Source organism: Heptranchias perlo, unplaced genomic scaffold (genome assembly GCF_035084215.1).
Source record: "Heptranchias perlo isolate sHepPer1 unplaced genomic scaffold, sHepPer1.hap1 HAP1_SCAFFOLD_65, whole genome shotgun sequence".
NCBI lineage: Eukaryota > Metazoa > Chordata > Chondrichthyes > Hexanchiformes > Hexanchidae > Heptranchias > Heptranchias perlo.
This window is the reverse complement of record NW_027139677.1, coordinates 737,938-751,497: the sequence shown is the minus strand read 5'-3', so window position 1 is coordinate 751,497 and position 13,560 is coordinate 737,938. Positions and strand designations below refer to the sequence as shown.

Below are 13,560 nucleotides of genomic sequence, written 5' to 3'. Positions count from 1 at the left end.
ATCTTAGAATAAGGGGCTGCTCTTTCAAAACTGAGATGAGGAGAAACTTCTTCACTCAGAGGGTAGTAGGTCTGTGGAATTTGCTGCCCCAGGAAGCTGTGGAAGCTACATCATTAAATACATTTAAAACAGAAATCGACAGTTTCCTCGAATTAAAGGGAATTCGGGGTTACAGGGAGCGGACAGGAAATTGGACATGAAGCTGAGTTCGGATCGGTCAAGGCCCTTTGGGTGGCGGAGCGGGCCCAGAGGCTGATTGGCTGGGTCTTGCTCCTATTTCTTGTGTTCTTTAGATTTGAGGTTAGGATCAGATCAGCCATGATTTTATTGAATGGCGGAGCTGGCTGGATGGGCCGATTGGCCTACTCCTGCTCCTATTTCTTATGTTCTTATGTTCTTATGTAATTTGAATTTGAACCTGTTGTTCATTTAATTTATTCCTTGTACTCCGTGCATTTGTATATAGAACTCTTAGTTGGGCCACACACCCTAGCCTGACATTAGCTTTGGGACTGGGTCAGTCGCTTTACGCCTTCAAGTTTTCACTTCATCTGTCGTGTCTAAAGTTCACTTTCTTTCTGCTGCTCTACGCTTTTCCCTTTCACTTGTTCTTGAACAACTGTTCGTACGATTTGTATTGTAAATTTCCCCTGTGTCTTCCCATCTCTTGCTGCTCTCAACTTTACTCCCTTCTGTCTCCCCGCTCAGCTTCCCATCCCCCTGCCACTCGAGTTTAAACCTTCCCAAATAGCAATAGCAAACACCCATGAGAGAACATTCGTCCCGGTCCTGCTCGGGTGAAACCCGTCACGCTTGTACAGGTCCCAACTTCACCAGAATCGGTCCCAATGTCTAAGGGATCTAAATCCCTCCCTCCTACACCATCCCTGCAGCCACGCATTCATCCGGTCTGTTCTCATGTTCCGATACTCACTAGCACGTGGCACTGGTAGTAATCCTGAGATCACGACTTTTTGAAGTCCTGTTTTGTAATTTATCTCCGAACTCCTTAAATTCACCTTGCAGGACCTCATCCCTTTGTTTTTGACCATGTCGTTGGTACCGATATGGACCACGACTACTGTCTATTAACCCTCCCCCTCCAGAATGTCCTGGAGCTGCTCCGCAACATCCTTGACCTTCGCACCAGGGAGGCAACATACCATCCTGGAGTCACGTTTGCGGCCACAGAGACACCGATCTGTTCCCCTTACAATTGAATCCCAGATCATATTGCCCTGCCACTCTACTTCCTCCCCTCCTGTACAGCAGAGACACCCCTGGTGCCACGAACTTGGCTCTTGCTGCTTTCCCCTGATAAAACATCTCCCCCAACAGTCTCCAAAGCGTTCTATCTGTTTGAGAGGGAGATGGCACCAGGGGACTCCTGCTCTACCTGCCTAGTCCTTTTACTCTGTCTGGCGGTCAGCCATTTCCTTTCTGTCTGTGTAATCTTTACCTGCGGTCTGACCACCTCACTGAACGTACGATCCACGATAGTCTCAGCACCACGGATGCTCCACAGCGAATTCACCCGCAGCTCCAGTTCCGAAATGCGGTTGGCCAGTAGCTGCAGCTGGACACACTTCCTGCACACATGGTCGCCAGGGACACTGTTAATGTCCATGATTTCCCACATAGTGCAGGAGGAGCACATCACGGGTGCGAGCTACGCTGCCATGATTGCCTTCGATATACCCAGCGTTCACCTTTCGGTCTCTCCTACCTCAATTGTAACCTTGTACAGTAGTTTTCTCTTCTTGTTGGTGAAATAAATGCTGAGCCAGTTTATTGGGGAAGAAAGTAAGAGACTCCTCGCCCCTATAAACTTGGAGCACAGGTTCATTTAAATAAAGTGAGCGACTCCTCCCCCCTATAAACGAGAAGTACAGGTTCATTTAAATAAAGTGAGAGACTCCTCTCCCCTATAAAATTGGAGCACAGGTTCATTTAAATAAAGTGAGAGACTCCTCTCCCCTTTAAACTTGGAGCACAGGTTCATTTAAATAAAGTGAGAGACTCCCCTCCCCTATAAACTAGGAATACAGGTTCATTTAAATAAAGTGAGAGACTCCCCTCCCCTATAAACTAGGAATACAGGTTCAATTAAATAAAGTGAGAGACTCCCCTCCCCGAAAAACTTGGAGTACAGGTTCATTTAAATAAAGTGAGAGACTCCAGTCCCCGATAAACTTGGAGTACAGGTTCATTTAAATAAAGTGAGAGACTCCAGTCCCCGATAAACTTGGAGTACAGGTTCATTTAAATAAAGTGAGAGACTCCCCTCCCCTATAAACTAGGAATACAGGTTCATTTAAATAAAGTGAGAGACTCCCCTCCCCTATAAACTAGGAGTACAGGTTAATTTAAATAAAGTGAGAGACTCCCTTCCCCTATAAGCTCGGAATACAGGTTCATTTAAATAAAGTGAGGGACTCCCTTCCCCGATAAACTAGGAGTACGGGGACATTTCAAACTTATAACGGGGAAGAATAAACTCCCCTTGTTACATAAAATCCTGTGGGACGGATTTTACAACAGCTGTTCGAGCTGTTTCACAATATAACTCATCCCAAGTTATTATACAGATCAGTATAATGCACAGTCTATGAACTACAGGGAATCGCCGCTTTGTCATTTCAATTCAGGGAAAAATGCCCCATTCTCGTAAAATCCGACGGGATCAGGAGCAGCAGAAATGAGACCCGTCTCCCCAAAACATGATGTGGAGATGCCGGTGATGGACTGGGGTTAACAATTGTAAACAATTTTACAATTTTACAATTTTCCACACCGCCTGAGGAAGGGGAAAGCCCCCGAAAGCTTGTGGGATTAAAAATAAAATCGTTGGACTGTAACTTGGTGTTGTAAAATTGTCCCCAAAACATGACAGGGATGGTCACTGATCTCCAGGAGCGTAATTCTGATCAGGGAATGTGACCGGACTGAGGAACATTGAAAGGCTTCACATAGTCAGCACTTTATTGATTAAATACATTTACTGACAGTCCCTGAATATATGAGGAGTGGGAAAGACTGAGATTCATTGTCGGTGAGATGAAAATCTGTTCATTAAATTCCTGAAGTTTTTTTAACGTGTTCTGTAATAACAGAGAGAGAAATTGTATCTGACCCGTGGTTTCATTCAGTTTGTTTCTCACTCTGTTTGTGTTTTGACTGGCGAAGAATGAACTGGGAGATTCAGGAGTGAAACTACTGCATGGGGCTCTGAGGAACCCGCACTGTAAAATACAGAAACTGGGGTAAGTATCAGACTGTGTGAGATTGTGTTCATAATAACTGGATGTCTAACACTGGATATAATGAGTATCAGTAATAGTATTATTAATAAACACTGGAGATTTACCCTTGATTCCTGTTATTTCTCTCTCTCTGACCCCAGTCTATGGGAAAACGGTCTCACAGATTCTTCTGGGGAAGATCTCGTCTCCGATCTCTGCACAAACTGGTCACTGACGGGTCTGTCCCTCGGGTTAAACTCCTTCACAGACTGATCTGTCCCCGCTCTTCGCCGCCTCATACTGACCTGTAGGAGTCTGGAGCGGATCCGGTGAGTGCTTGTGTTAATGTTTAATGTAATAAATAAAAATAGATGGGATTCACTCAATATCATGGGTGATATTTGTCTGTAATTATTATTGAAATATTAAGCCCAGTCTCCCTGTTATTTACACTGTTGTTCAATCTGTTTATTTCCTGTTTAATCTTTAATCTGTTTCAGGCTGGAAAAGAATCGGTTCAGATCAAACGGAAAGAATCAGCTGAACTCGCTGCAGGACACAAGACGCGGACTGAGAGTGCACTTGTGATCGTTTCAATTTGTGAACATTTTTGGTTTCATTTTATGTTCACATTTGGCCGATTTTCTGTCCCTCCCCTTTAACCGGCCGCGGTCCAGGTTTAAACCCGAACAGCCGTTTCACGGTTTCGAACCCGAGCTGAATGTACACACAGGAAGGGCCTCGAGTGGGGCTCATTCTGGGCTGCAGTGCGACACTGGGTAAATGCACAGACGGTAAGCGCTCAGGCTGGTGCTAAGTCTGGCTGCAGTTGGACACTGACAATTGGACTCAGTTTTCCTGGTTGTGTCTCCCAGTGACGATTCGGTCACTGTAACAAATGTCCTTGTGTTAAGTGCGTGTCTCTACCAGTGCGGAGTCGGACTCTGTACCTAGTGACCCCTTGTACAGTGTGTGTTTCTCCCAGTTGGGAGACGGACTCTGTCACAATTACCGTGTTTCTCTCTTCAAGTGAGGAGTCTATCTTAGTTAGGAGCGTCTATGAGTGTGTCTATCCTAGTGAGGAGTCAGTCTCTGTATATAGAGAAATAGTGTGTGTTTATCCTCGTGAAGAGTCGGACTCTGTAACAATACCCCTGTGCATAGTGTGTGTGTATCCTACTGATGAGTCAGTCTCTCCATGGAGTGTATAGTGTGTGTTTATCCTCGTGAAGATTCGGAATCTGTAACAAGTGCCCCTGTGTATAGTGTGTGTCTATCCTAGTGAGGAGTCAGTCTCTGTGTATAGTGTATAGTGTGTGTTTATCCTCGTGAAGAGTCGGACTCTGTAACAAGTGCCCATGTGTATAGTGTGTGTCTATCCTAGTGAGGAGTCAGTCTCTGTATATAGTGTATAGTGTGTCTATCCTCGTGAGGAGTCAGTCTCTGTATCTAACAAATAATGTGTGTCTATCGCAGTGAAGAGTCAGTCTCTGTATATAGTGTATTGTGTGTCTCCATCCGAGTGAGCAGTCGGACTCTGTAACAAGTGTCCATTCAACCCTCACATCTCTGCGTTCTTCTAATTCTGGTCTCTTGTGCATCCCCGATTTTAAACGCTCCGCCATTGACCGCCGTGCCTTCAGCTGCCGAGGCCCGAAGCTCTGTAATTCTCTCCCTGAACCTTTCCATCTCTCCACCTTTCTCTCCTCCTTTTAAGACGTTCCTTAAAAGCTCCATCTTTGACCAAGCTTTTGCTGATGCATAGAGCCGGCGGGGACTCGATGAGCTGAATGGATTCCTTCCGTGTTGTAACTTTCTCTGATAATATGATTTGGTCCCCTGTCCTAATATCCCCTTGTGTGTCTCAGTGTCAAATTATGATTGTTAATCGCTCCTGTGAAGCACTTTGGGACGTTTTCCTACTTTAAAGGGATTCAATAAATACACGTTGTTAATAAACACTGTGCGGTGTTAATAAAACTTTCCCGCTTACTTCAGCTCGGACATGATCTTGTCGTTATTTTCAATTAACTGGTATTATTGTTTCAAAATATTGAATAAAAGTTCCTCGAAACTACATCCCACCTCCTCTAAACAGCATTGCTGATACAACCGCTCTGCCTATTGAAGTGCGTGAGTGTTGCTCGAGAGGCTGGATATCAATTTGCACAAAATGGTGAGACTGTGAGCGAAAGAGCTCAGCTGGGACTCAACAAAATGGCCGCCATGCACCTGCTGCAAAATGGCCGACATGCATCTAGCACAAAATGGCCGCCATGCAACTGAAGCAAATCATGGAATGAAACAGCACTGAAGGAGGCTTTTCAGCCCATCGTGCCTGTGGCAGCTCTTTGAAAGCGCAATCTAATTAGTCCAACCCACCCCCCCCCAACACTCTTTCCCAATAGAACTTCATAGAATTTTAAAAAGTATTTATCCGATTCCCATTTGAAAGTTATTATTGAATCTGCTTCCTCCACTCTTTGAGGCAGCGCATTCCAGATCAGAACTCGATGAATGAAACATTGTCGCCTTCAAACCAATTATTTTCAATCTGTATCCTTTGGTTAACGACCCTCCTGCCAGTGGAAACAGTTGCTCCGTATTTACTCTCCCAGAACCGCTCAGATGGCCACCCTGTTCCCTTGAGGTTGCCGCATCTCCCCGAAACACGAGCATTGCCACAGAGAGGGGAGGATGTGGACTGGGACCCCGCAGTTACCCTCAGGTGAGTAGTTTGTTGACTGCAGACTAGAGCTCCTTTCCTGAGCCTTTGATCTGTTAGGATGTCTCTCTCTCTCTCCCTCTGGGTTTCTGCCCACTGTTAGGTTAAACTGGGCTAATCCTGCCCAGGACAGGCCTGGTTTGTCCAGGAACACCAGGGGGCTGTTTGTTGGGACTTGTGACATTCCTGGTGGCGATTTTGCTGATTTGAAATCTTTAACTCTAAGACCTTGTTGGGAATATTACTGCAGTTTGAAAATATCAATTACTGATCCCACTCACAGGCCCCACACAGGGCTGGGCAAAGGACAGGCCCCAGTGACACAGATCATTTCTAACCACAGCTCACACCAAACCCCACAGACAGGGCTGGAAGGAGCAAGTGTGACATGCGGCTCACTGCTTCCCAATCCCCTCCCCCCTCGCCTGCTCCAACCCCCACTCCATGTATTAACAGTCTAGGCATATCCCCAACCTTCCCCTCCCTCCCCTGCTCCAAACCTCGCTGATTGTATTCCCAGTCTCGGTAAAACCCGTCCCCCCCCCTCCCTCCCCTGCTCCAACCCCCGCTCTGTGTATTCCCAGTCTGGGTCCAACCATTCCCTCGATCCCCAGAAAGTACTGAATTTTCCCTATAAACTGGGGATTAACCTGCTGATTCATTTGGGCACTTTTTAAACTCACTTCCATGATTCAATTTTTCAACTCAGACGTTCTGGAAGTGTGTGAGAGAGGGACGTTTTTCTAGAAGCTGCGAACTGGGCAGGCTGACTACACACTGGATATATCCTCAGCCTGTATCTCTCCCTCTGCGTTTAACCCGGTCACCTCCATCGGTGTGTCTTTTTTCTCCCCCTGTTTCCCTCTCTGAGTCTACTTCTTCTCTCTTTCTCTCCCTTTCCGTTAATGTACATCTCTCAGCCTCTCCTTTTTTTTTCTCTCTGCCTGTGTGCCCCTCTGTTTCTCCCTCTCTATCAAAACACAAATTCTGGGGAGTCCAACCCCTCTCACTCTCACTGCCCTGTACCCGCTTCGCCCAAGATTGGTGCTGAGCGTACATTAAACATTACAGTGAATATTCCACTTCTGATATTTAACCCAGTCACCTCCATCTGTGTGTCTCTCTCTCTGACCCACTCTTTCTCTCTGTTCCTATCTGTGCTCCTCGCCCTCTTTCTTTCTCTCTCCTCACCTGTTCCGATTTAAATCCTGAGCTCTATCCCTCTTTCGTTTTCATTCACTTCCTCTCTCTCTCTGTTCTTCTTTCTCACCCCCTCTCTCTGGCTGCAGAGATAGTGGATGCATTGGTTTTGATCTTTCAAAATTCCCTGGATTCCAGAACAGTCCCACTGTATTGGAAGGTCGCAATTGTAACCCCGCAATTGAAGAAAGGAGGGAGAGAGAAAACAGTGAACTGCAGGCCAGTTGCCTGACATCAGTGGTCGGGAAAATCCTGGTTTCCATTATTAAGGACGTTATCGGGGCACTTCGGAAGTCGTAATATGATTAGGCGGATTCAACATGAGTCAACATCGAACATCATCGTGTTCCGACTTGTACAAACATGGTGGAGAACTTCGCGCGTGTTGCACCCCAACTATTCAAGTATTTCGGCCCGATTATGCAATAGATTCCCAGCAATCATTTAAATCTGTTACTGAGGCTAAGAAATTGTGAAAGAACAGATTTTGTCATCGACCTGAAATGTTGATTCTGTCTCTCTCTGCACGGATGCTGGGTATTTCCAGCACATCAATCAATATCTGCGGTGCCCATCAATCACAGCGTGTGTAAAGATCGGGCGGACACAGCGCTGGCTGTATTCCATGTGTAACCGGGTAAACTGAATAGAACAGTGGAAGCAGTCAGAGACATCTCCTCTGATGATCCTGCACATCCTACAGTGTGAACGGTGGATTTGACCAGTCCCAGGGCAGCCTCTCCTCGACATCTTTCAATCTGCAACCAATACACTGCAGGTTAATTTGGAAACAGTTTCATCCGAGACACACACTGGCGGACGGAGAAACTGCTAGTTAATTCGCTCAATTCTTCATCTGATGTCTTTGCACAGAGCAACGCTTGAAACCCCGGTCTGCAGTGTAACCGGTTGAAGCTCCGAATACTCAGCCTTGCTTAGTGGATGCCGAAACTACACCAGTTGATAAAAGGGAAGGGATATTACATGTTACTGTCTGTGCACTACACACAGAGCAGATTGTTCCATTCCAATATATGAGAGTATTGATTGCAGATTGATGCATGAAATGTCCTGATTATTAATGTTATTAAACATTCTTGGTTCTTACATTATTTTACCAGTTTTACCGGGTCGCTGATTCAGATTAATAACAATCAAATACATTCAGTAACAACAGGCAAAGACTTTATTTTTAATTTTGCTGGGCAGGTTTCAACTATTTCTCAATAAACAAGATGACAGAATAAAGCAGGTCAAACAAAGACACAACTGTTAACATTCAAAAATGGCGGAACATCGCAGCACTGCGAACGATACAGCGGCTCCGCTCCTTATTCCCTGGAGAAGGGATGAAGCGGCCGGTGCAGCTGACGTCAGTCCAAGCACCGTGTTCATCAAACCTCCGAGAAAAAGTAAATTCACCAGGAGTTCGAAACGATCGAATCTTTACTTAAAACTGGCGGATCTTCCTGTCAATTACAGGGTGGAATTGAATTCCATTCCCCGCACAGTGATATTAAACTCCATGATCAAATATTCTATTCCACTAATAAATTTCACTTCATCACGGACAAAATTCATACTTAAGAGGGAATGCCCTTATTTGGCAGGAGTCACTCGGCCAATGAACTGTAGGAACTGTAGAAACCCGCGCTCAATGTTGACGCTGAATGCTTCAAATGGCATGCAATATAATCGCCTACCTGTGAGTTTTTACAAGAACCATCTTTATGCATCTGTGAGGAGAGAGATCCCCAGTCCAAGATAGGCTTGGCGCTAGAACTGAATTCCAATGTCCAAAGCGAGGTCCAGTTCGTAGTTCGTGTTCCAACCAATCTTAGAATCAGTGTCCAGGGAGATTTCAGCAGCTTCTTCAGTTCTTCTCTGAATTTCCTCTGGGTAGCTGCATAAATACACGTGTTTGGACAGGAACTCAAATGCTTCAGCATAGCTCCGGCTTCGGTGGCGATGTATCCTGGGTTTGTGCGGTCGCCTCGGTAATAAATGGGGTTTGTCAGTCTGTCAGTTAAAAAAGTCACGAGAGCTGTCAGCCACAACAGCACAAAACTGCCTGACACAGCGAAGAGTAAAATGATGGATTTCCTTCGGTTCTCCATCTCTGGATCACATTGATTCTCACTGCTGTGACCCCGGAGTCCCCTGCGGGCTCGACTGGTCAAGACAATCCGTCTAATGGTCAAGGAATTTAACAAGGCGATTAAAGTAAAAGGAAGCCAAATTAACGAGATCATGTGAAACCAGACGTACGCTGTACCTGGAGGGGAGGAAAAAAAAGCCTCACTTGACAGGCAGCCCCACTGCACTTTGTTAATTATTTGGTGAGGCTCAAATGTAAACGGAAGGGGGATATGCTTTAAAACTATGAGAACAGAGACCGTTGTTAGAACCGCGGCCGCAGTTCTCTCGGTGCAATACTTGGTTTTAAACTTCTGGCAGCAGAGAGCGACAAAACGGTCAAATGTGAAGGAGACGGTGAACCAAACAGACAAATCGAGGGCGACAACAGTCATGTAGAGAATGAAACTACACACGGGAGTGAGGGAGAGGAATGAAAGTGGGAAGTGATAACTGAAAATATGATACACTATTATATTGATGATCATGACCAGTAGATCTCCTGTTGCCATGGCCACCATATAGACCGAGATACACTTGGAAAGGCCGCAGTTTTCTCGGGAGAGAATCACAATTGTCATCAAGTTCGCTGTAAGAAAGGAAGTGGAGAGAAATAATATTCCACTGTTTGAAATATATGTGGAGATACCTGTTGAGACCATTTTACTCCATTCAGTGTGATTATCAACACGGAGCAGTGTGAGAACAGGATTAATATTCGAGTCACTACCTGGGAAACCTACCCACACATTAAAATGAGCTGCTGCAGCGCTCACTCTGCACGGGGTGACGAAATAGTCCGTAAATCCACTGAAACGCTTGTGTTGGAGCTTCAGAACATTGTAACATCAGTGAAATGATCAGATTAAGCGGAACGCCGAAATAGCGGAACCCTGGTTCACGAGTATGTTCAGGTAATTACCGACTGTGTATTGCTAACATCCGGGAAACACGTTACCTTATCCAACATGCGGTAAGAACAGTGAAACAGTTAACATGGATTAACAAGGAACATATTACAATTGCTCACCTGGGACACCGACGGCAACGAGAATCGGGTAGTAAATCTGTTTTATCAGCAGAATAGTTGGTTGCCCCATTTTCGGTGAGAATAGATAAATTCTCGAGGATCTGAAACGACTCTGACTAGTGCATGGATGAGGCAATGGAATGGATTCCTACTTTTATACACACACCAATCGTCCAGGGAGTCAATCATGTTGCACCATAACTAGCATTTGTTACAGTCATTTAACAAATAGACTCAGGGAAGATGTTTTTTTTTGCTGATACATCAAATTCAGAGAAAAAGTTGAAATGGTAATTGGATTTTTTAAAAACATCACACAATAAAAACATTTTTTATAAATGGAAAGTGGAATCTCCCAGTAACGGTCCTGACTCTATTTCTACAGGACTGGTGGAGGCAGCTACCCTTGAAGTGATCGCCCTGATTCTGCCTTTGATTCACTCCTCGTCCCCGAAATCTGCCAGCACAGCCGCAGAACCTAATCCTGAAAACCTGCAGTATTAGATCTGGCCGCACTCCTCCGGTACTAGTAGCAGCCTAAACATACACTAGAGATAACCATGGTTCTCCAGTACTGATGGTGTCCCTACACTTACAATCGATGTGACCGTGCTCCTCTGGTACAAGTGGCAGTCTACACATAGACTCGAGGTGACCGTGCTCCTCTGGTACTAGTGGTAGTCTACACTTAGACTCGAGGTGACCGTGCTCCTCTGGTACCAGTGGTAGTCTACACTTAGACTCGAGGTGACCGTGCTCCTCTGGTACCAGTGGTAGTCTACACTTAGACTCGAGGTGACCGTGCTCCTCTGGTACTAGTGGTAGTCTACACTAACACTGGAGGTGACCGTCGTTCATTGGTACCCGTGGACGTCTACACTTAAACTATAGTTGACCGTGCTCCTCTGTTACTAGTGTTAGCCCAAACTTACACTCGATGTGAACATTCTCCTCTGGTACTAGTGGTAGACCAATCTTACACTGGAGGTGACCGTGCTCCTCTGTTACCAGTGGTAGTCCAAACTTACACTGGAGGTGACCGTGCTCCTCTGTTACTAGTGGTAGTCCACACTTACACTGGAGGTGACCATACTCCTCTGGTACTAGTGGTAGTCCATTCTTACACTGGAGGTGACCGTGCTCCTCAGGTACGAGTGGTAGTCTACACTTACACTGGAGGTGACCGTGCTCCTTTGGTACGAGTGGACATCTACACTTGCACTGGAGCTGACGGTGCTCCTCTGGTACGAGTAGTAGTCCATTCTTACACTGGAGGTGACAGTGCTCCTCTGGTACTAGTGGTAGTCCACACTTACACTGGAGGTGACCGTGCTCCTCTGGTACAAGTGGTGGTCTACACTTACACTGGAGGTGACTGTGCTCCTCTGGTACGAGTAGTAGTCCATTCTTAAACTGGAGGTGACCGTGCTCCTCTGGTACTAGTGGTAGTCTACACTTACACTGGAGGTGACCGTGCTCCTCAGGTACTAGTGGTAGTCTACACTTACACTGGAGGTGACCGTGCTCCTCTGGTACTAGTGGTAGTTTGCACTTACACTGGAGGTGACTGTGCTCCTCTGGTACTAGTGATAGTCCACACTTACACTTCAGGTTACCGTTTTCCTCCGGTACTAGTGGTAGTCTACACTTACACTGGAGGTGACCGTGCTCCTCTGGTACTAGTGGTAGTTTGCACTTACACTGGAGGTGACTGTGCTCCTCTGGTACTAGTGATAGTCCACACTTACACTTCAGGTGACCGTTTTCCTCCGGTACTAGTGGTAGTCTACACTTACACTGGAGGTGACCGTGCTCTTCCAGTAGTGGAGGAACACTACAGTTATGCCAGAGGTGACCGTGTTCCTCTGGGACGAGTGGTACAACTACACTTACAGAGTAGTGAGAGTTCACCGGTTCTCGTGTCCCTGCACATTACACTATCACAAGAGGTGACCACGATTATCCTGTGATCGTGATATTCCTACACTTGCACTAGGAGTCACTAAGCTTCTTTTCTGCTAGTGGTGCCCCTAAACATACACTGGAGTTAAACATTCTCCTCCGGTACTAATGGTACACTACACTTACTCAAGGGATTATCGTGTTCCTCGCAAATTAATTGTAAGTCGACACTTACACCAATGGTGACCCTGGTCGTCCGGTACCAGTAATACCCCTACATTATTCTCCAGTACTTGTGGTACCCCTAGAATTACACCAGAGATGACAGTTATCCTCTACCAGTGGTCCCCGTATATTACAGTGGAGGTGACGGTTCTCCTCCGCTACTAATGGTAGCCCTACAGTTAAACTAGAGGTGACGGGTCTCCTCCGGTACTGGTGGTACCCTGCAGATACACTGGAGATGAAGATCCTTCTCCGGTACAAGTGGAAACCTACACTTACACCAGAGGTGGCAGTGCTCCTTCTGCACGAGTGGTGTCGTACACTTACACTAGAGGTGACCGTGCTCCTCTGATACTAGGTATTTCCTTACACTTAACCGAGATATGAACGTGCAACTCCAACACAGGTGTTATCCCTACAGTTACACCAATGGTGACAGTGCTCCTCCAGTACTAGTGTTACCCGTAGACTTACACAAGTTGTGACTGTGCACCACCAGTACTAGTGGTACCCGCACACTTACACTAATGGTGACAGTGCTCCTCCAGCACTAGTGCTACCCGTACACTAAGGCAAGATGTGACGATCCTCTTCTGGTAGAAGTGTTACACTGCACTTACACTGGAGGTGAATGCTCCACCGGTACTAACAGATGGCAGATTCCAGAACGTGAGTGCAAAAGACAAGGCTGAAGCGTTTGCAACCATCTTCAGCCACAAGTGCTGAGTGGATGATTCATCTCCGCCTCCTTCCGATATCTCCACCATCACAGAAGCCAGCTTCAGCCAATTCGATTCATTTCACGTGATATAAAGAAACGGCTGAGTGCACTGGATACAACAAAGGCTATGTGACCCGACAACATCCCGACTGTCGCTGAAGGCTTGGACTACAGAAGTAGCCGCGCCTCCAGCCACATTGTTCCAGTACAGCTACAACACTGGCATCTACCCGACAATGTGGAAAATTGCAAAGGTATGCCCTGTACTCAAAAAGCATCACAAATCCAATGCGGACAATTACCGCCCAATCTGCCTACTCTCAATCATCAACAAAGTGACGGAAGGTGTCCTCGACAGTCTATCAAGCGGCACTTACTC

The 13,560-nt window shown here is 46.2% G+C and overlaps 1 protein-coding gene across 1 annotated transcript; it reads right to left on the bottom strand.

Annotated features, from left to right (window-relative positions):
* Positions 1-8,780: 8,780 nt before the first annotated feature.
* LOC137318103 (probable G-protein coupled receptor 139) lies at positions 8,781-10,403 on the bottom strand. Its single transcript, XM_067981079.1, has 2 exons — positions 10,334-10,403; positions 8,781-9,892 (listed from the first exon to the last, which is right to left on the bottom strand). The coding sequence occupies exons 1-2, from the start codon at positions 10,401-10,403 to the stop codon at positions 8,781-8,783; spliced, it is 1,182 nt and encodes a 393-aa protein (XP_067837180.1).
* Between the last annotated feature and the right edge of the window lie 3,157 nt (positions 10,404-13,560).